At 39.7% G+C, this 23,671-nt stretch overlaps 1 protein-coding gene across 1 annotated transcript; it reads left to right on the top strand.

Moving 5' to 3' along the window:
* The first annotated feature begins 10,085 nt into the window (after positions 1 to 10,085).
* Positions 10,086 to 23,260, top strand: LOC131227130 (probable protein arginine N-methyltransferase 3). The gene is made up of 7 exons (XM_058222849.1): positions 10,086 to 10,446; positions 15,918 to 16,487; positions 16,684 to 16,781; positions 17,319 to 17,397; positions 17,493 to 17,747; positions 19,400 to 19,567; positions 22,603 to 23,260. Exons 1-7 carry the CDS (start codon positions 10,165 to 10,167, stop codon positions 23,053 to 23,055), a joined length of 1,905 nt encoding a protein of 634 aa, XP_058078832.1. The 5' UTR covers positions 10,086 to 10,164; the 3' UTR covers positions 23,056 to 23,260.
* The last annotated feature ends 411 nt before the right edge of the window (positions 23,261 to 23,671 follow it).

The following is a 23,671-nucleotide window of genomic DNA, read 5'->3' as shown; positions in this document are numbered from 1 at the left end:
CTTAAAAATAATATATGTGGCATATAATGGGATTTTGACTTAACTAGCATCGTGGTGTGGTGAAATTATTGGAATGAAAGAGAAGTTTCAAATATTCTAAGAGTAGTCATTAACAAGTTTTGAAAAGTTTTTCGGATTAAATTGCCCTTACACACAAAAATAAGTAATTATGATGAAGAGAGGACAGCGGTTGTAAGTCTTGTATCGGATGCTATTATCCTAGTTTGTGGGCCCATTGTGATTTAAGTTTTCAATCTACATAGTTCATCAATTGTGCAAGTTCATCATAATATATATCCCAAAATTTGAAGGTTACTTAAAGATGAAGTGAACCACACCATAATAAATAGTATGGGTTGTGCATAACCATTGAAAACTACTGGGTGGGCCATACACTTTTCCCATAAATATGATATTTCTGCTTTCCCTTCATAGATGTATATGTGATATGATGAATAAATTAGATAACATATAACATCATTGTGGGCCTCACAAACTTGGCTTTGTACTATTCTGGTTAATCGCGTACCGAAAAAATGATGTGAGTGAGAAGGCTCAACTATTACGAATCTCGATGCCATATGAAAGGTGATACGTATCAGTTTGATCATGGGGCCCATCAAAATGTGGATCTAATCCGTTAATAATATTCGTGGCTTATTATTTTCTTAAAAATGTGCAATTTTCATACCATTTCAAGCTATCAGTGGCCTACAATGAGGAAAAAGAATTAATAGTTTGCTGGTACAATACCTACTATCTTGTTGTATTATGAGCCATTAGATTCAAAGAATTTGATCATTCTCTGGACATTTGCATTCTTAAACATTAAGAAGAGAATGGACGGAGCGAATTTGACCAACATCCCCAAATGAGACCTAGATATGTTGTATAGAAGAAGTTCATAACGTTAAAAACTACCCAGGGCCACATTCTGAACCCCAACCCTTCCACTGCCTCTTGAAGCTTCTACTTTGGGACCCTCTACTACCCCTTCTTGCTCCGCCATCATCTTTTAAGCTCGGGTATCTTGTAGCTTCCAATGAAATGGCAAACGAATGTATGTAGATTGTGAATCGTTAGGGATATTAACCATAATTTATTTATTTTTGCTACTGTGGTTTGTAAATAGCCGAGGATGTCAATATTTGGGATGGTCGAGGTTGGCATCCACAGTGGGTTGTGTTGTATTACAATAATGGTTGTGGTTTGTGGCCAATAATGGTCGAGGGTCGTCGTTATCTTACAGTAATGGTTGAGGTTAGCATCCAATAATTATCGAAGTTGTCTTAAGTAATGGTTGAGGTTGTCTTACATGTATGGTCGAGGTTGGCATATAATAATGGTCGATATTGGCATCCAATAATGATTGAGGTTGTCTTACAGTAATGGTCAAGGTTGCCAACTTTGACCCTCAGTTTCTTTCAACCTCAACCTAATGTGTATGCTAACCTCGACCCAGTGTGGATGATAGCCTTGACCCTCAGCGTATCCCAACCTCGACCCTCATTGTATCCCTATCTCAACTCTCAATGTATGCCAACCTCGACCTAATGTGTATGCCAACCTTGATCCAAAGTGGATGTCAACCTCGACCCAATGTGGTTATGTGGATGACAACCATCTCCCTTAATGGATGATAACCTCGACGTCAAACTTGACCCTTATATTCTAACCTCGACCCACTGGATATTAACCTCGACCCTTATATTCCAACCTCGACCCTCGGTGTATGCCAACCTTGACCTAACGTGTATGCCAACCTTGACCTAAAGTGGATGTCAACCCTGACCCAATGTAGATGACAACCATCTCCCTCGGTGGATGGTAACCTCGACACATTGGATGTCAACCTCGACCCTTAGTGTATTCCAACCTCGACCCTCAGTGTATTCCAACATCAACCTAATGTGGATGACAACTTAGACCCAATGTGGATAACAACCTTGACCCTCAATGGATGTTAACCTCAACCCTCATTGAATGTCAACCTTGACCTTTAATGGATGGCAATCTTGACCCTTAGTGGATGATAATCCCGACAGTCTCACTGTCAATCCCTTTCACTATTGTATGACCACCTTATACCCTTGTTGGATAATAATCTCAATCCTTATTGGAATGTAGGTTGAAACTAGCCAAGAAGGACCACTGGCTTTGACTATGAGAAGGTTGCAATATCTTAAAAGTGTTCTATTAAGTTATTAAATGATTACATGTTAGAAGATTTTGACAACAATCCTACTAGAAAAGAGTTGTTTAAGAACATTTGTTTTGAACATCTACTCAATTTTTTAGTGTCTAGGTGGGTGGCCCATGGTCGAGTTATGCACTGTCCAATGTAGAGGCATATTGGTGACCTGACCTTCGACGTTCAGGGCAACATACTGAAATTTATAAGTGAGCTTAACTTGCCCTAATTATGGGTATTAGGTTTGGACCTATTAGGTCAAATGATGATGGAGTGGATAAAACAACAAAGGAAAAGAAAAGAAAATCTATTAGAGAGAGATACTTGAAATAAGGAAGTGTGACAAAGGACGAAATGAAACAAGCTTACCTCTTGCTCATCGGGAAAAAAACATCATGAGGATGCGGTGAAGCTGGCATTGTTGATTTGTGTGGAGAATATACATCCCAGTGACCAAGTAGTTTTAAATGGTGGGCATTCAATCACCAGTGTTTGCCGTGGCATGGTCCACCTAAGATCTGGATCTGCTTCAATTTTTGGCTCATGCCCTAGAATGAGCTAAAGAAACAGATGGATGACATGGATGTAAGACACATGCATCAAGCCTCTCCCCGTTAGAAAATAGCCAGTTGTGAAAAATGTCTAATGGCTCAAGTGATTGCTTCCAATTGCCGAGTTTATGTAACAAAAAGCATCATGGGGCCCACCACGATATGCATATAAAATCCATTACGTCCATCAGTTTCATGAGCTTATGTTACAATTATAGCTAAAAAATAACCATGTGGAAGACTAAAGTGAGCCATATATGTTTATATGCATTTTTTTGGCACACCCTCATGTACCAATGAGATGCCGCCACATGTCAATACTACATGATTAATAATGATAAAATCATACTCTCACAACAAGGATATATTGTTTCCTCTTATTCTTTGACGGTATACCACTAGTCAAAAATAAAGTAGCACATATCATATGTATGTCCCAAAGAGGAGACAAAATGATGAATGATATATAGCCCTAATCCATGTGGCCGAGGCAACCTAATCGGCAAGTCTAAAAGACCCATTAAGTGAAGTATTTTATTACATACCTGGATATGCTCATTAAGGCCATCATTCACCCTTCATCCAAAATGGGAGATCTTCACCATCCATCCAAAATGGAAGATCTTCCCATAAAAGATTGAAACTTTTGCGGCGATTACAAAGATTTGAAAATTTGACTAACATTTGAGTGGATGGGAACCAATGGATTAAGTCTCAGTCTAGATCCAGTAGACTAGCTCCATTAGATATACATATCTTCATGGTCATGATAAGGTGAGATCTAAAAGCGGTTTGGATCGTCATCCAATCAAATCAAACAAAGCTGTAAGGATTCACGGATCTTTGTAATAACATTGGCAAGAGATCTGAAAATAGTTTATGATATACGGAGATTTCTTAGCTGGTAGGAATAATCAGAGTACAATTGAATGCTTTTACTGCCAATGATCCTATATCAAGAAGGAAACCCCAGCGAAGGATTTGCCGCTTCTCAAAGCTATAAAAGGAGAATGCGATGAAGAGCTTCGGGCGCATGCCAAACGCAATTTATCTTTAAAACACAACGTTATCTTTATTTCACTTTAGTTTAATTTTAGTCTCTCTGCTTTGATGCAACCATGCCGCAAAACATCTGAGTTTTAGATTACTGTAGATCACTATTGTCCAGCGCCATGGTTGCAGTAACCTTAAGGGTGGTTAAATATTCACAATATTCCATTGTCGGATCCCGATCAACTGAGTTTTTACTTGAAAGATCAAGCACCCTAGTCACATTATACAGACCATTTGCTTAAATCATTCGTTCGAACAGGCAATTTAGATATTTATCTCTCATTTTATTTTTATTATCTACTTTATTTATTACTTAGTTGATTATATCAAGCATGAATTACACATCAATAAAAATCGGCATTGTTTTTAACTCTCTTTTTGTCAAAATTTGTTCCATCGAGAGATAAATAAGTTGCAATTATTGGTGAGAGAATAAATTCTTAAGATATGAGACAAAAATAATCCATTAGGAAGGAACAACCCCTACTTTTATGCAAATTGCTTGATTCCTATTACAATTGGTGATTGAGAAGACGATTGATCCCAAGAGTTCAGTCTTAAATGGTCTATTTCAATGTGGGGGCATCAATGTTCAATCAAATTCAAGTCGAGTGTAACTCTAGCATGCCTGCACTATCACAATCGCATTCCTAAATATAGTTTCCTAATATGTGTGGCCTCATGTTTGATTGAATTGCACCAACAAAGTCACAATAAACCTGCGCAGCTTTGCGTACTAGGGCTGGAATGCTATAACTGTCTTATGCAGACAACAATTTGAGTTGTACTAGGATGCTACAATATGGAGCGTGGGAGAGAGAGTTGTGATAGGTTTCAAACTCTTTCTCTACAGATTCTATAAAAGAGAGTTGGGTCCCCAATCCTACACCATAGCAGAAATTTGAGTCTCATCTACTGATTTGCAGAAAGGGTGTGAAGGAGAGGAAGATCCTAAGCTCTAAAGGAATTCTGGTATTCTGGTGTTCTTATCCGGCTTCCATGGCGGCGTCTCAGCTAGGTAAGCTATCCGAGCCCTGATCGCCATGTCCCATGCACAGACAGATCCGTGGGCCTATTTCGCATATAGATTAAGTCCCACATCACAATCGCATACTTAAATATAGTTTCCTAATATGTGTGGCCTCATGTTTGATTGAATTGCACCAACAAAGTCACAATAAACAAATAAGAATGGAAATACCTATCATTGAAATCGTCCTAGACTTATTTTAATATTTATATGCCATATAACATCTTCCTAAGGTTACACATACTAGATTGAAGGGTAAACACAAATACCATCCTATTATAAATTTGGACTCTAACAAGGATTCAATGGTTGCCGTTCATTTCCCACCTTTTCTTGTGGTGTGGCCCACATGAGTCTTGGATTGGTTTATTTTTGGCTTCTCATTGTAACATGGGCTGGAAAAAAAATTAAAAAAAAATCCTAACAGATGGATTAGATTTTACATGGACATGAAGAGGGGCTTTGGTGGGCTTTGTATTACAGGAAACTGGTGTCCGAACACTTCAGTGTCTACTACCTGATGAATGGCCTAGATGACATATGCCCGGGAATGAGGCCCCGCATGATAGGTGTGGTCCACTTGAGCATTGGATCTCCTTCATTTTTGAGCTCGTATCTTAAAATGGTATGAGAAAATGGATGGACGGCATGGATAAACATACACATCACAGTGGGCCCCACAGGAACTATGTTGGATGACTTGTTGTCCGATCGGGGTTCAGACACAATCCACTTCGTTCTTTATCAAATTTCTGTGGAGTTATTGTCCAACTTGCATTTGAGATTTGTAAAGACCCTTTTCTCCTAAAATTACTATGACACTTGCCTTAAGTACCGAGTAAGGTTTCTTTGACACTAATGCAAGGGGAACACTTAATGAGCATAAAATATACACCATCCATCATGTACACCACCCATTTTTGGTGGCCTTCATCCCAAAAATATAGGATGATTAAACAAAGGTGGGTCACCCCAAAAAGTTCGTACATAAAACCTATAGATTCAAATCGTTGTCTGAGTGGTAGAATATTGTATCGTTGTCTGAGTGGTAGAATATTGTAAATTTTTTTGCAATACTTTCATCCTGATGAGTCAAGTCAGATGAGTGGCTTAGATTATATATAAATACCACGGTGAATCCTATACAGAACTAATGGTGGGCTTTCTATCCTAACTTTTTCATGTGGTGTTGCCTATCTAACATTTTGGATATAATGATTTTTAGGTCCAATGTTTAAAATTAGGTTGTGCACCTAATGGACGGAATGGATCTCATGAAAATTTCATCCACGTGCCTCTAAATATGTGGAAGTGACCCTAATAGGGATCTAGCACAAGTTACCATACTGCGGCTCCTCTTAAGGGATGGTTATTAATTAAAATAGTCATCGATTATGATGTCATAAAGGTGATGACCTCAATATCTAAAGTCATTATTATTTTAGCCCTCTGAATACTGTTTAGCTTTTTTTTAAAAATAAAAAATAAAAATGCCCTTTTGTCAGTTATCATCTCATATGACAGTAACTTTTCAAGGAAGTTAAGAAGTCATTTTGATAATAGGGGCGTGGGCCCCACTAAATCAATAATTAGGGCCACCCCTTATCCAATATGATCTGTTAACTTTTATCGGACAAACTTAAAAAGGAAAAAAAAATGGAGTTGCCCGTGGCCTGCAACTCTATTAACATTGTGCATTAATTCCAAAATTGTTTCCTCCCAGGTGGTCTATCTGTGATGAGTTTTTTTTCCTTAAACTTCCGTAGATGGCATAAAATTAAATTTCCTTTCATATGGATGGGTTGGATTTGCTTCAATACAATGCCCTACATAGGGTCTTATGTGGGTTTTAAAGGTGAGCCACTTACATGTGAAGACCTTTTAGCCTTTTCTTCTTTCTTCTACATTTTGTTTTGCCACATGAGAGGACCACATGAAGAGTCAAACCCTCTTCGACAGTTCGTTGTATGGATAGGCACCACACTCCCCAATGACAAAAAAAAGTTCCGGCAAACCTCGAAGGAAATTTCGATGAAGCTCTGAGCTTAAAAAGTATCGTTTTTTAAAGTTCTTCAGACACAAGCTCTGACGTAAGAGCTATGGTGGACAAATGTAGGCTGTGTTTTGTGTTTTGTATTTTTTTTTTGTTGGCGAGTATCAGTAATGGTACTTTGTGAAATGGAGGAGGGTGTGATGGTTTCTTTCATAGTTTTTTTTTTTTGGTCAGATATGAATGGTGAGAGTTTGTGAAATGGAGGATGCTATAGAAGAATATTGTAATAGATAGTTTTTTTCAATTGAAGAATGTTGTGATAGATAAATTTTGTAATGGAAAAATATTATGATGGATGAATGTGATGAATGTTGGAATAAAAGAATATTGTAATGAACAATAATGTCTAAATGAGGTGCGTCCAAAGCCATTTGAAAGTTCATAAAATTACATTTTCAATATCATCAAAATCGGACATGTAATGATGGAGTTGTGACCGTTTTCATGGGATCAATGATTTATAGTGAGTATCGATGACCAATAGTATCTTTGAGCACACTTTTAAGTAATTAAATGGTGTCCAAATGAGGTAATTCTAAAGACACGAAAGTTCATCAAAATAACTTTTCAACGAGTACAAGATTGCCCAAATTGAATATGTAACGAGGGAGTTATAAATGAGGTGAGTCCAAAGCCATTTGAAAGTTTATAAATTTACATTTTCAACAAATACAATATCACCAAAATCGGACATGTAATGATGGAGTTGTGACCGTTTTCATGGGATCAATGATTCATAGTGAGTATTGTTGACCGATAGTAGCTTTGGGCACACTTTTGAGTAATTAAATGGCGTCCAAATGAGGTAATTCTAAAGACATGAAAGTTCATCAAAATAACTTTTCAACGAGTCGAAGATTGCCCAAATTGAATATGTAACGAGGGAGTTATAATAGTTTTCATTAGATTAATGATACATAGTGAGTATCAGAGATTCGTAGTGAATATCGGTGAGCGATGGTTAATATCGGTGATCCTCACTGAATAGACGATCCACATTGAATATCTGCGATTCACAGTTAATATAAGTGATCCTCACTTTGGATCACTGATCCGATGAAAATAGTCATAACTCCCTCGTTATATATCTGATTTAGGCGATTTTATAATAATTGAAAAGATAATTTAATGAAATTTCAAATGGAATTGGAATCACTTCATTTTGTCACTATTTGATTGCTAGAATGTGGGCCTAAAGTTTATTAAGGACTTTAGATTACCGGTACGTACTACGGATTACTAATCCGATAAAAACAATCATAACTCCATCGTTACATGTTTGATTTGGGCAATTTTATACTAATTGGAAATATAATTTGATGAATTTTTAAATGAATTTAAAATCATATCATTTATATATCATTTTATTGCCCATAAATGAGCTCAAAGTTATTGTGGGTCGCTGATTCTCACCGTGGATCGTCAGTCCTACGAAGACGGTCATAACTCTCTAATTACATGTCTAATTTAGGCGATCCTATACATGTTGAAAAGGTACTTTAATGAAAATTTAAATGACTTTATAATAACCTCATTTAGACACCGTTTAATTGCCCAAAGGTAGGCCCAAAGTTCATTTTTTTGGTTATCTCATTTAGTGAAAATGTCATGATGAACTTTAAGTCCACTTTTGGACAACCAAATGGTGTCTAAATGAAGTGATTCTAAAGTTATTTGTCATTTAATCAAATTACATTTCCAATAAGTATAAAATTACTCAAATCAAACATATAATGAGGTAGTTATGACCATTTTCGTGAGATCTATAACCCATGGGGAGTTATGACAGTTATGACCGTTCATCCATTTAAACATTCTTCCACTACGACATTCATCAATTACAACATTATTTCATTACAAAATTCATCCATTTCACAAAACTTCTACTATTTATACTGATTAAAAAAATAATTATAAAAGAAACCACCATACCCTTCTATCTTTCACAAACTCTGATACTCGCTAATAAAAACAACACACAAAAGGCACTGTTATCCTAACTTAAACATGCCTTTGGCCACCATAGCTTATATGTTAAAGAGAATTGTTAAAAAAAAAAGCTTCCAAGCTCACTGGAAAAATGAGGGAATGATGTTGGATGTACGTTTGAAGCTTGTTAGAGTGGGGTTCTACGGACGTAGTAACCGTCTTAATGGTCAAATGGTCCTGTGAAAAGAATAAGGGAAAAAAAAAATGAAGGATAAATGGTGTAGCAGACCTACCTATTGAATCCATCACACGTCTTATGTGGGGTTCACTTGATCGTCTTGGTGCAAATCCAACCTGTCCACACGAAAGGATTTTTAATTTCATGTAATTTGCTGAAGTTTGAGGAAAAACTAATCGTGGATACACCACACATGAGGAAATAGTTCAAAATTGATGCATAATGTTAATGAAGTTGTGGGCCTCACACAACTCTATTAAAAAAAAATGATCTTATTATGAGTTTTCTACTGTCTGATGAAGGTGTACGGATCAGATTCACAAAGGAATAGCCCCAATCATTGATTTAGTAGCCCACTCCCAATTCTAATTCTTGTAAGGCAATCTTAACTTCCACTAAAAGCTGCCACAAGCAATAACTAACAGGCAACGGAAGGGCATTATTGTCTTGATAAAAAGCCAGGTAATGTCCAAAATCTAAAATAATAATGACTTTTAATGATAATTGAAGAATATTTTAATTAATAACTCCTTGGAAGTGGATTAGGTGTTACTGGCGCTGACAATTTTGTGGGTATTAACCTTATTGTGGGTCATGATCTTTAAAAAATAAAAAATAAAAAAAAATCTATGCCGTCCATCCGATTCTCCCTGCAATCTTAGGACGGTCCCAAAAATTATACAGATCCAGCCTGAGGTGGAACGCATGACAGGAAACAGTGGCGAGTGAGTGTCTCACCGTTAAAAATTCCAAAGAGCCCATTGTAAGGTCTTCTTAATGTTAATTTGCAATCGAAAATACAAATATCAAGTTGGTCCAAAACTTTTGTGGCCATTAAAAGTTTTTAATGGTTATTCATTACTATTTCCAGTGGTACGGTCCACCTTAGATTCGGATCTTATTAAGATCTGGTATCACATACTAAAATGAGATGGAAAAACGGATGGACGGTGTGGATATACAAGAAATACATCAAGGTGGGTCCCAAACGGTCAGGGTAACACCAACGAGTTGTTACCCGAGTAACAGCTAATTCGCTCGCCTTTTCTCCCACCATTGCCAAGGTTTTTCTTGGGTTTTAGGGTTTAGGAAAAACCAATCTCTTCATCAAAGTCTTCCATGGCGAAAAATCTCATCGAAACGAGAGAAATGTCGGCAGCAGCAGCAGAAGAGGAAGAAGAAGAAGAACAACAGATGGAAGATTGGGACGATTGGAAAACCGACGAAGAAGATTCTGATCCTGATTTCCTATGCCTGTTTTGCGATCTGAAGTGGTGTTCGATGGACCTCCTCATCGATCACTGCCGTTCAGAGCACTCATTCGATTTTCAGGCCATCAGAAACAATCTACAGTTGGATTTTTACGGCTCGTTCAAGCTCATCAACTACGTGCGGTCCCAGGTTCGTAATCAGTTTCTTTCTCTTTCTCTCCACACACACGGTCGTACTCTAGTCCAACCGGTTGGACCACAAGTCATAGTCCATCCAGCTGATAACTTCCAACCTATTGAGTGCACATGACATCCAACCCTTCCAATAGGTTGGCCCCACCATGAGGATTGCTTCGTGCAAAAATCGGCCCCGTCTACTCATCAGGTGGGCCACACCATAGAGAACGATATCTAGTCATTGATAAATAACAAAATGCAAATGTGGTTCACTTGCCGCGTTGATGTGGCTGATTTTTGCACGAGGTGATCCTCATTGTGCGGTCAACTGATGCAGTCCACATGGGCCCCACTTATCTCGAGGGCTGAGATAAGAATAAGAGCCAGACATGACCATCGCTATTTTGGTGGAATTTTGGGTTCTTTGTAATGGGGTTATTTTGTTTATTTCCTTTTCTTTGTTAGCTTTTAGTTGCGGGGTTATAAGGTTGTTAGAGGTAGTATTGATTAATTGAAGGTTAGTTGTGATTAAAGAGTTGGCTGGGTTGGCCATGATTCCAATGCCTCGCAATGTTGTCCGTTGATTATTGCATATAAACAAGTGGAAGAAGTTCAACACCATGAGTAATATCGAATTGCCTGGAGCTTCCGAGTGTTTTCTTGTGAGTGAAGATGTGCTTGTTGTTCATGTTGATGAATTGAATCTCTACGGGCCTGTTTGGATGCCTGTAAGTTCTTTTAAGTTGTAAGTGACTTACCTGTAAGTCACTTACAGGTGAAAGTTACTTCCACTGTTTGGATGTAAGCTGTAAGTCACTTACAGGTAAGTTAGTTTTTCTGTTTGGATGACCTGTAAGTTACTTACAGGTAGAAAGCTGAATATTCACATTGAGCAGAGCTTAGATTGGGGAATCATTCTAAAATGTTATAATCATATAAAAAAAAAAAGTGGGATCAAATATGTTATTTTGTTAAGCCCATCAAGATGAATATTTGAGATAATTATTAAGCTAAACCAATCATCAAGTGGGCTATAAAAGTGGGCCCACGAATTCAAAATATCTATAATATGGAGTAATAACTCAATTTAAGCATTGAGAATAAACTTAAAAACATTAATAGAAAATCTACTAATTAAATTACATTACCAATGTCTTCTTTAACTATAGAAATTACATTTAAAACTTTACTTGGGAATCATCCTCTCCAACCATTCATTCCTTTGAATAGGACTTATTTCAAAGTGTACATCAATGGCCCGCATTAAACTGAAGAAATGCTATCCATGGTCAGCCCTACTGTGGCCTATTCATCTGGATTGCTGAACCATGGCTCCAGTTATAGAAATCAAGAATCAAATGTACCATGGATATTTGCAGTTGAACAATTATTAATGATCAAGTGAAGAATTGGGACATGGTCCATCCATAGTGGGTCCATTTGAACAATGGCCTTAGTTGCAAGGGCCATAAGAATAAATAGGATTTATGTACCAGATACATGATGCATTCGTGGTTTTCTGATCTAGGCCATTGGTCCATATAAGGGAACTGTGGTTGTTGGCCAATGAAAACTTACACTGTAAGCATACGTCCCACCAATCAAATCTCAATGGGCGTCTACTATGAATGGAAATGCCCCACAGTCCATGCAAACTAGAAAATCCAAACCATCTAGAAATGTCAAGCAAGGTGGGCCTAAAATCCCTGATGGAGAAACTGCAGCATATTTTAACATGCCATTTCTTCCTCCGTGAAAAATCTGGCAACACAAGCAAGGTGGGCCTAAAATCCCCAATGGAGAAACGGTTGGGTGGAGTGGATATATAACACATCATCAAGGTGGGCCCACGGCAAGGGCAACACATCATCAGACTGCGTACTGAGTTGCTGCTATACTTTTTTTATACTAAGTAAATTCAGTTGGGCCCACTGTAAATGTATACGGTTTATCCAATCCGTCCATCCATTTTTTTTCATCTAGATGTAGACGTTGAGCCATAAATTTAAGAATATCCAAAGCTCAAGTGGGCCATACCATAGGAAACAGTGGAAATACTGATTGGATCGTTGAAACCTTTCTAGTTCCCATAGAGATCTTTATTTGTCATCCAACATGTTCATAAGATCACAAACGCCTGGATGAAGGGAAAAAAAAAAATCATCTTGATCCATAACTTCTGTGGCCCCCCAAAAATTTTCAACGGTATATACTCAATTCACACTATTTCTTATGTTGTGGTCCACTTGATCTTTGGATATAGCTAATTTTTAGGATCATGACTTAAAATTAAGTATTAAATTGGATGGACAGTGTGGATCAAATACATATATCATGGTGGATCCCACAGATTTTACGGATTACTCAGCACGCGATCCCTTCGTTTTCAACGAAGAAAAAAAGGGTAGATGAAACCTACCGTTTTAGGAGGAGGAGACGGAAGGCGGTAACTGTAGCGAGAGATTGCAGAGACGGAGAGAGATTGCAGAGAGGGAGGGGGAGAGATTGCAGAGACGGAGAGAGATTGCAGAGACGGAGGGGGAGACTGCAGAGACAGAGAGAGATTGCCGTTTTCAATGGCTGGTGCTTCTTCTTCATTGGCTGGAGCTTCATGGCTATAATGGTGGTTGGTGAGTTGGGGCGTTTCTCCCTCTTCCCCTCTTTTTAAAAATCTGACCGTTGAGCCTGTAAGTGACTTACAGGGAAGTGACTTCCCACCCCCATACCTCGCAATGTTGTCCGTTGATTATTGCGTATAGACAAGTGGAAGAAGTTCAACACCATGAGTAATATCGAATTGCCCGGAGCTTCTGAGTGTTTTCTTGTGAGTGAAGATGCGCTTGTTGTTCATGTTGATGAATTGAATCTCTACAAGAATCTGATCTTTGACAAGGGACCCATCAATCATTATGACATTGTGGACGCCTGTGGGCTTGACCTCCATCCCAACATGGTTTGTTGCGAGGAGAGAGGGAGGGAGCTCACGTGCTTGCCACTTTTTGGTATGGTGCGATGTGTTTATGAGTTGATTTGGCTACATGTTGTTTCCCTGGTTTTGCAATGCCCTCTAAAGGCAGCCAACAAACGGTATGTTTTAGAAATTTGGAGTAGCTATCCATGGCTGAGTGGAGCCCACAGACTTGCCTTGAGGTCGAGGGGATCATGAAATCCCCTGGCTCGAATGACTCCGATAATTGGCTTGTGATTGCAAAGGTCTGGATAAGGGTCTCGGTTACAGAAGAGGAAGGGGTTAGGCACCCTCATCTGCCCGCACACTATACGGTCTTTACTCTACGAGATGAATAACTTTCAAGGGAATTTAACTCTGCAACTATGTTATATATCTAGCCATGCTTCATGTAGCTTTTTAGGAGGACCGAGCAAGCAAAAACAGGGAAAATCCTAGCCTTGCTTCACAGAGTTAGGTGACCCCGGGCAGGTGATCTAGAAAAATAAAAAGATGCATAGAATTAGAGTGATTAAGAATGCGAATGACGAGGGATAATATGCTAGGGATGTGTGGAATGGAGTATGTCCCAAGCTTGACTGAGATGTGAGAAAGAAAATTGAGAATCGGACACATTTTTTGTTCAAAAGAGATAGTCAGACGCCCTTGATTATGACCCTACTCTTTATCTGGTTTCCTTCCTTTGATGGGCTGACTTTTCAAAGCTGATTGCACTGGGTTAGGCAGGGCCTAAGCATTGACGTGGGAGATTTCCCTACACTTCCTTAATGTTCATTGACGTGGGAGATTTCCCTACACTTCCTTATGTTCCCCTCTGCCTTTGATCTCTCTCTTCTTCTACTGTTGGGGGCTAAATTTATAGAGTGGCACACACTTGTTGATTTTTCACCATCGTAGGATCTGTGCATTGGGGTTGGTGGAAAGGGCGCCGGGTAGTTGTCAGTTTCCTAGCTTCGTGTTTTCGGCCTAGCGGCTCTTCTTCTTCAGTGTTTTCTATTTCCTTTACATCTCTTTTGGGTTGGTTTTAAGCTTAGAGGGTTAGTTGATCGAGCAATCCACGTCGTTCATTGCTTTTGGAGGGGAGTTTAAGCCAAGTGTTGCAACGCTTCCTTCGGTATATTAAGTGCAGTTTTACCGGAACATTGCTTGAGTCATGGACTCTGGTGGGTGCCGATCTTTGGTTTCTATTGAGGCGCCAAAGGTCGGAAATCTCTTGACAAGGTCCAATAATTTCTATTGTGACAAGTCATGGATCCTCTCACTCAATCTTGTTAGACATTCAATGGTGGCTAAGGGACCTAGGTGCAGTTTTTATCAAGGCATAGTCAGACGGTTTAGGAATAGTATCTTGAGATTTAGGTGGGGTGTCTACAGACATCTAGGGAGAATTGACCTATGATCGCTACGATGATGACGCGGATTTGTTTGAGTTTAAAATCACTATAGAAGAGCCAATCCTTGTGGTTGAATTGATTGAGTCACCAAACATCTTAGGAGATCCCATTTCTGATTGTTATGACGATGATGTGGACGATTAGGTAGTGTATGTTGACAATGGCGAAATTTGTGTGCTTCGCAAGAACCTCATAACGCTGTATCCGGACGAGCTCCCCAAATTGGTCTACATCTAACTAGGAGCCCTAGGGAGTTAACATGATTGACAATGGTGAGGGACCTTTGGCCGTAGCCGTATCTTGATTTTAATATTATTCAATACTCCATGAAGTTTGAAGTTTTATTCTATTAAATTTTAGTAGCGCATAGGTCAGGAGATGTTTCAATCACCAAGTAATAGAGTACAAATTTCTTACAAGATTGCAACAAAGTACCCTGAGTAGGAGTTTCTTACAATCTGTTCATGTTTATCATTGGAAGCTGCATGCATTATTGGAATTCAGTACCACTCTTTGGGCAACTGCCAACTATGACTGTTAAATAACCTGGAATAATACATGGAAATGGTGCTGCTTACCTTGAAGAAGGTTGGTCTTTGAGTGACTGATCCATAAGAAAAAAAAGGTTGAGGGGAACTCATCTCACACATTTGAAATTAGAATATCATTAAGAGATTGATGTCATTGTTTACTGGCCATCGATAGTTGATGGTGGCTTGCACATTGCTACCAAATGAGTGTCCTCCGATGATGTGGGATTGTGGAGAATCATTCATGGTAATGAGATTCATGAGCCATTGTCAAATCCCAATGTTTCCCATTTCCCATGTTTTGAGATAGGCAAATCAGGTCGCCAGCTCCCTTACCAAGACATGCTGATGGCTTCTCCTTGTATCTGTACTTCTTTGCATCTCTTAATTTTGTACTGTATTCTTTTTTCCCCTTTCAATAAGTTTCCAAAAATAAAAATAAAATGAAATCTATTTCTGTGTTTTAAGTTGGAATTATTGAATTGACCTACATAAATAAAAGAAGAACACACACACACACTATATATATATATATATATATATATATATATATATATAAATTGATGAGGATTTCCCTGTTTTAATTTGGCAGGTGGCAGCAAACAAATGTTGGAATTGCGGGTCCACCTTTCAGTCCAACAAGGATCTTCAGAACCATTTACACGCAGCTTTTAACTTTGGAAAGGATGGGAAACTACCATGGCAGGATGATATGTATCTGAAACCTTTTATGCCAGAGGATGCACTCTTGCATAGTTTTGGTGATGATGAAGATGGTGAAGATGATTATACTACATCAGTTGATAGGGAGGAACTGTTAAGAGAGTTAGCCAACAGCAAAGACCTTGGAGAAATTTGCATTGATGATGAGGACATCTTAGATACTGTTCCATCTGAGCTTGTTGCTCCAAACAAAAATAGAAGTAAGGAGGCCAGTTGTGTGATGAACGGCTCCCTAAACCTAACCCATTCTCTGGAGAAGGTTGCGATGAACAGAATGGCTTCAGGAGAAGATCTTGGATCACCTAGTCAAAAACAAAAAGATAAGAATCTGAGAGTTTCTTTTGCCAATGTTGCTGCAAAGGAAATCAAGAATGTGAATGAGAGTTATTTTGGTGCGTATGGCTCTTTTGGCATCCATAAAGAAATGATCAGCGACAAGGTATTGAATGTATCAATAGATCCTTGTATTTGAACTATAGATGTCTAGTAAACTCATTGTACTGCCTCTTTTGCTCCCGAATTGGATTTCGCGAATAGAGTAAACTGTCCAGGATTTGGATTTCTGGAAAGTTCATTTTCTGTAAAACTAAATCTGTTACTTGTTTGATATCTTAGCTTCCCGAAAATTGTCACAGGTTAGAACGGATACTTATAGAGATGCAATTTTGAGCAATCCTTCTCTCATGAACCATGCAACTGTGATGGATGTTGGCTGCGGCACTGGAATACTAAGGTGAAGTGGAGATTTTATCATTCACGTGGTTGAACTTTACTGGTTGTATTTGAACTTCACACTCAAGTGCCAATGTGTCACATGTAGGACATCCGAGCTGTGTATTAATGGGACAGACTGTGAAGATTGCCAGGCGCAAAAATCAGTTCAGTTCACTAATCAGGCAGGCCACATGTTTATGTTCCGCCACAGTGTTGGCAGGTCTGGTGTAAACTGTTCATTGTTTACATAGAGTGGCCTGCCTGGTGAGCAGGCTAAGCCTGATACTGGCTCCAGGTGATCTTCATGGTTGGTCCATGCGATATGCAACTCAGATGTCCCACACATGTGACATTTTGGCATATGGTCTATGTTGCGTCTGAAGTTCACATGCAGCTGCTTGAGCTTGGGTTTTTGCATGCCTATGTGGTTTTATTACAAGGGTTCTCTGGTAGATGGTTTTAAACTACAACACGCTGTCATTTATTCTCTGTTGCTTCTGTTTATGAACGGTTATCTTGTTTTGTTTTCATAATTTTCTCACTTTATCGTTTATAGTCTCTTTGCAGCTCGAGCAGGAGCTTCAAGAGTAATTGCAGTTGAAGCGAGTGAAAAGATGGCCGCTGTGGCAACTCAGGCAACTCCTTTGTGCTTTGCTGAAATTTGCTATTTTCTGTTTTCTGTTTCTTCTTGGAATGTTTGGAAGACCTCATGAGATGTGGATAAATGCAGATTGCAAAGGACAATGGCCTATTGCAGAGTGGAAACCAGGACGGAGAGAAAAGGGATGGGGTAATTACTGTGGTGCAATGTATGGTTGAGGAGCTCAACAAATCAATTCAAGTTCCGCCCAACAGTGTTGATGTGTTAATGAGTGAGTGGATGGGATATTGCCTATTATATGAATCAATGCTCAGCTCTGTACTCTATGCACGCGATCGCTGGTTGAAACCTGGTGGTGCCATTCTACCAGACACTGCAACTATTGTGAGTTTTCTATGATGAGGTCTGCTCTAGTGGTACTGGTACCACTGTATGGTGGAAGTGGGTGGATGTGGGGACCACATGATGCTTGAGCTCATGTTAGCCCCAGGTATAAAAAATCAATAGATGACACTCAGGTGGGCCAGCACAGGGAACAAGATGGGGGGAACGCCCATCATTGATTTGCACCATCCCCACATAAGTTGCAAAACAGCCTGATTTTGGGCCCGAGCCTTCATCCAGGGCAGATGAAGGGTGTGCATGGCCTGGATTACAGATACACTACATGGTGGGGCCCCTATTCAAATCAACGGTAAGGGGTCGTTTGGATGCTTGTAAAGTTTTAAGTTGTAAGCACATTACACCTGAAATGAGTTTCAGGTGTAAACGGTTTACATGCTATTCTGTTTGTCTTTGAAGTGGTAACCTGTTTACAGGTAAACAGATTGTTTGTTTGGATAACTTGTGAAGTGTTTACAATGGATAAAGTAGGTATTCATACCATAGAGCCAGGGTGGTAAACCTTCCAAAATCTGCAAATCCTACAAGGGTTTGATTTTTTTTAGGAGCCCTAAAAGAGCATTAAATCATGCACACACTAGATGGATTGGATATCCTCCACCCATCACAGTGGACCCCAAATGCAATCTGATTTTTTTTAATGGTGGACATCCCATCCATCCCTCGTGTGGTCCATTTGATAATCAATGAGCTGTTTTTTTAGGGCTATAGGAGAGCATCAAGGGAAGCACGTGATGGATAGATTGGACTTACCATACACATTACGATGGTCCTCACATATCATGAGTGTATATCAACTATTGTGTTCTACTATGTATAATGCCTTTTTAGTTGTAAAGACTTTACTTGTAATCTGAAGCATGACTTTTTGCCACGTTTCAAATTACAGCTAAAAGTTGTAATCTGTTTACAGTCTGTAAAGCTTTTACAGGCAAATACATGCATCCAAACAGCCCCTGTAATCGGATTACCTGTAATCCCTTTACAACTTAAGGACTTTTACGGTTGTTAATGGCGTGGCACGGTGTCAGTCTAGGCAAGCAAAGAACCCCAATTTGGAGAATAGCCCTCCTAGCTACCTGGTGGGCAGTTTGGGAGGAAAGAAATGGAAGAATTTTCAGAAATGAGTCCAAGTTGATGGAGTCCCTAGTTCGTAGAACTAAACAGATGATCATAGAATGGACCGTTAATGTAGATTCTCTTAAGGGTTGTAATCTTCCTTTGTTAGGAGTCTAGGTGGTCCGCTTCCTCAGCGGCCCCTCTCCTCTTGTTTTTCTCTCCTTTTTTCAATAAAATTTTCGTGATCCTTCAAAAAAAAAAAAAACTTAAGGACTTTTACAAGCATCCAAAAGACCCCCATGTGTCCACTGTCAATTTGTTCCGTGGTGCCTGAGTTTTGGATCGAGCTAAGTTTTGTATTAATGGGGTATCTTGAGGTCACGCATTTGATGGACAGGTTGGATGCCATGAATACGTCACGTGGTCCCCACTTCTGTCCAGATGAAGTGTGCCACGTACCTTATGGTGGTACAGGTACCACCTGAGCGCGCCCCTTTTGTGATTGCTTTTGCTGGAATCTATTGTCGGGGTTTTCCATCTGACTGAAGCTAATACCTTGTTTTATTACTTTTTAGTTTGTAGCTGGCTTTGGAAAGGGTGGGACCAGTTTTCCGTTTTGGGAGAACGTGTATGGTTTTGATATGTCTTGCATTGGCAAGGAAGTTGTGGAGGATGCTGCTCAACTTCCTATTGTTGATGTGATTGACAGTCGTGATATAGTGACGAATACCGTGGTTCTCCAGGTAAGCATTCAATTCCATTTTTTCTGAGGTCTTCAATGCTGGATTTGGATGCACTCTTTGACAGAAATGCAGATGCCTCTTTAGCATTCGCATATGAGGAATAGGATCCAAATTGCAATTATCTATGGTTGACTTGGACTTGGATGGTATTTGTGATTTGAAGCTCCCATCCTCATTTTAAATACTTGGAAACATCATCTATAGTATAATGCTTAGCTTTTGGACATTTTTGCCCCGGCAATTAGCATGGCAAGGGAAAAACATTCAATTTTTTTCCATCCTTGTAGCCCTTCAACACAAGGGCATTTTTGTCCTTTCAACTCTTCCATAGAGCAGCTTGCATCCACCTCTCTTCTTTGCGTGCAACCCACATGGATACAAAGGCTGCGGGGCCCACTGTGACCGCACAATACATCTGTTGGGAGGGCTCATGTTAGAATGTCGGCCCAACAATGAGGTGGATATAAAGCTGGAGTGGGCCTCAACACTGGAAATTGTGGGCATGCATCATGCACAGTCAAAACCCTTCTCTCTCTTTATGTGTAGCTCAAACACATCTAGCTGCACCCTTTCCCTAGTCTCTCTCTGTTTCTCTATCCCCTAGTCTCTCCACATGCATTGCATGTTCTATACCCTAGTTACAGTAGTGTTCAGAAGGGCTGTCAACGGGGAGTTTAGCTTTGGCCCAGATTTTTCATTTGAACTGGGCCTGTTCAAAATTTTGATTTTGATTGGCCCGACCTGGCCCATTAACAGCCCTAGTGTTCAAAATTAATTTCTGCATCCAAATGCACTTTAACGCTGCAGAAGAAAAAAAAAAGGAATTTAGATATGGTTCCTGGTATTTTCATTGATCAAGTCCAACCTAGAGGTAAAGTAGCTGCAATTTGGAGCTTCAAACGCTATAATTTGGGTATTTACACTTGAGAACTGATCAAGTTCATCAGGAAGTATGTTAACTTGTCGTCCAACAAGGTATTTCCCGCCAAACATGCCAGCTGTGCAGGACATCTTTACAATGCAAATGGTAGGCCTCACCATAAAGATCACCTGATGCTAAATTCAGGCAGGTCCGCTTATCAGGTGTCGTACATATACAGCACACCATCAGTTGTTCATTGATTCCAACGGTGTGGCCTACCTGATGAGCGGACAGCCCTGATTTTTGTGCTAAGTGATCTTCATTGTGGGGCGTACTGTTTTCACGGTGTGGATGTTCTAGGAAGCTGTCATATTGGCAGGAAAGACCTTATTGGACGACAAGTGTACTTCCCAGTCTCCAAATGCACCATCCGTGCTTCATAGATCATGTCCCCTAAGACATTAAACCCGCAGGAGCTGAGAACCAAAGACGCTTGACCTCGATCGGAGCCTAGTCATAGGCATGAAAATGATACCGTCAAAATTCCTAAAGGATCCTATTCAAAACCTTGGTTCCACTTACGATAGCTATTAAAAACTTAAGTCTTTCCATTCTCTTGACTTTAGAGTCCAATCATGTAAGGAACTTTGTGGGCTCGCTCTCACTTTTCCTTTTGAAATAGGAACAAAATATGAATATCAGTATCGTATCAGCTGATACGACCGTATCATATCCATATCAGCATGAGATGATACGTGATATGAGGTCGGATCGGCTTGATATGAAAGAATTGACCCATATCGGCCAGTACGGGGTGTATTGGTACCAATATGGGGCCGATATGCCTAGAAAAGCCCAAATTTGATTTTTTTTTTTTCAAAATTTGACTCAAAGAAGATAAAACTCATTTCAGGCTATATCTAGACCTATTTTGGGGTCAAAATAAGTGATTTGAATGGAATTTGACAAATCGAAGTGAAGTGGACCATTATGGGAAAAATCAGAAAGAAGGATAAACCTTCACTTTCTTTTTCATATTTTCATTTTCTTTTTGTTGTATTTCAATGTAATGGGCCCTAGTTTACCAAATCATGCTTGATTTGTGTTCAATTGGTGCCCATTAGTTGAACTTCAACAAGTCAGACCGACATACAACATTCTCATCAAAGAATGGTCCAATACACCATCAGATGCATGTCCAAAATACTAAAAATGATCGATTCTTGAACATATTATTATTATTATTATTATTATTTTCCTGATATTTCCCTTAATTCTTTAGCTCAACAAAAATTCTGACCGATACGTTCCTGACACTGATATGTGATGCTGTATTGTATCATTTTTCCACCGGGTTGATACACGAACTGATGCCGACATTCAAAACCATGGAATAGATTGCTGATGGTTGAGAAGAAGAAAAAGGCAGCTGATAGTTCGGCACCATTTTTGAAATGGTGGTGTCGCATGGACCCATACTTGCATGATGTAATGGACTGTCCAAATCACGGGACCATTGCGAAACATGGAACTTAGATTGGTTAGAAGATCTTGAGGTCAGTTCCTCTACAAGTCCTACAAGGGTTTCCAGTGGGGCCCACCATGGTGTATGTATGGCATGGCATTCAGCCTGTCCAGCAGGGCCACTCCACCATGAAAGTTGGACATTCCAAAAATAGGCCAATCCAATCATCATGCATGCCACCACATGAATTTGAAGGTTCTTGGGTGGTTCTCCACTGTTTTCTGTGATGTGGCCCATCTAATGATTGGATAGGCTTGATTTTGGGGGCATACCATCAACATGGCGGTGGCGTACACACAACAGGGTGGGCTCCAAACAAGCAATAGTCTGTAAACAGGTGAATAGACGGGCGAATTGCTTTTTGCTCACATGTGGATAACTTGTGGGGTTAGATTATTCTTTAAGGACTAGTAGGGGAAACAGCATTGGAAAAATCAGATGGGCAAGGTTGTCCAGTCAGTGTGATTTTATGGGCTTTCTCATCCACAACAGGTCCCATGGTTTGGATGGTCTGGATGTATCTATACAGTGAATGAGTCCCCATCATCTTTCAAATGGTGGAGAACAACCTCAGTTTCTCATTGCTTTGAAATTTTATCAAAGTGAATTTTATTGATGCTATATAAAAGTCAATCAATTTTGTTTCAGAACTTTGATCTGGTGACCATGAAGCCGGACGACATGGATTTCACTACAAACATTGAGCTGGAGCTGAAGTCTGATCTTCACAGAGACTCCAAAGATGCAAAATCCGAAACTACTTCATGTTATGGATTTGTCTTATGGTTCGAGACTGCTTTCAGTAGCAGATTTTGCAAGGAGATGCCCACTACCCTGTCGACATCCCCCTACTGTCCAAAGACTCACTGGTCTCAGACCATCGTCACATTTAGGGAACCTGTTGTGATGGGACCAGTGAAACCTGCTGCCGATGTGGGGGCCACAATTGGCACTGATGCATGTCCTGCTGCAAGGATCGGGGCCCGCATCAGCATTGCAAGGTCTGCAAGGCACCGCAGCATAGACATATCGTTGGAGACTACTGGAATCAGCTTTGATGGCCGGAAGCGTAGTTTCCCTGTGCAGATCTTTAATCTATGACATGGGATATCTGATTGATAGGCGAGATTGTTCCAGCTGGCAGTTTTCCGCATTTGCCCTGGGATTTGGCATATCAGTCGGGAGTAATCCCTGGTTGTAAGTGAGTTATCATGCCCTTGAACTTCTTGTGTTTTTGTTGAGTATGTAACCTAAAAATGATTTTCTTTTGTTCTTTTTTTGATATGATCAGCTCATGCTTATATCTTGTTGCCGCTTTAGTTTGATATGACTAGTAGAGCTTTTCTAGGCCTGCACATGTGCAATAAAGCTCATATACACACCACACATGTGCCAGCATGGTGTGACAGGTCTGAGATCTGATCCATATGCTAGAACAGCATTGCTGTATTGATGCCCTAGCCTGAGAATCCGGTTGCCTCAATGACAGGTGGGCTGCGGTTTGCAAAACAAATATATCCCTCTGAAATTCTTAGCTGAAGTTTTCTAACCCATCCATCTCTTTCCAAAATTAGCTACTGGGTGGACCAGATTTATTTTTGGAAAAATATTTAGGTCTGATCAACATGATGGATGGATTGGATCTTGCACCTATGTGCAATGTTGGCACACGTGTGGCGTGTATATGAGCTTTATTGCACAGACGTGTGCGCTTAAC

This window comes from Magnolia sinica, chromosome 15, assembly GCF_029962835.1.
Source record: "Magnolia sinica isolate HGM2019 chromosome 15, MsV1, whole genome shotgun sequence".
Lineage (NCBI taxonomy): Eukaryota > Viridiplantae > Streptophyta > Magnoliopsida > Magnoliales > Magnoliaceae > Magnolia > Magnolia sinica.
This window is presented reverse-complemented; position numbering and strand designations above follow the sequence as displayed.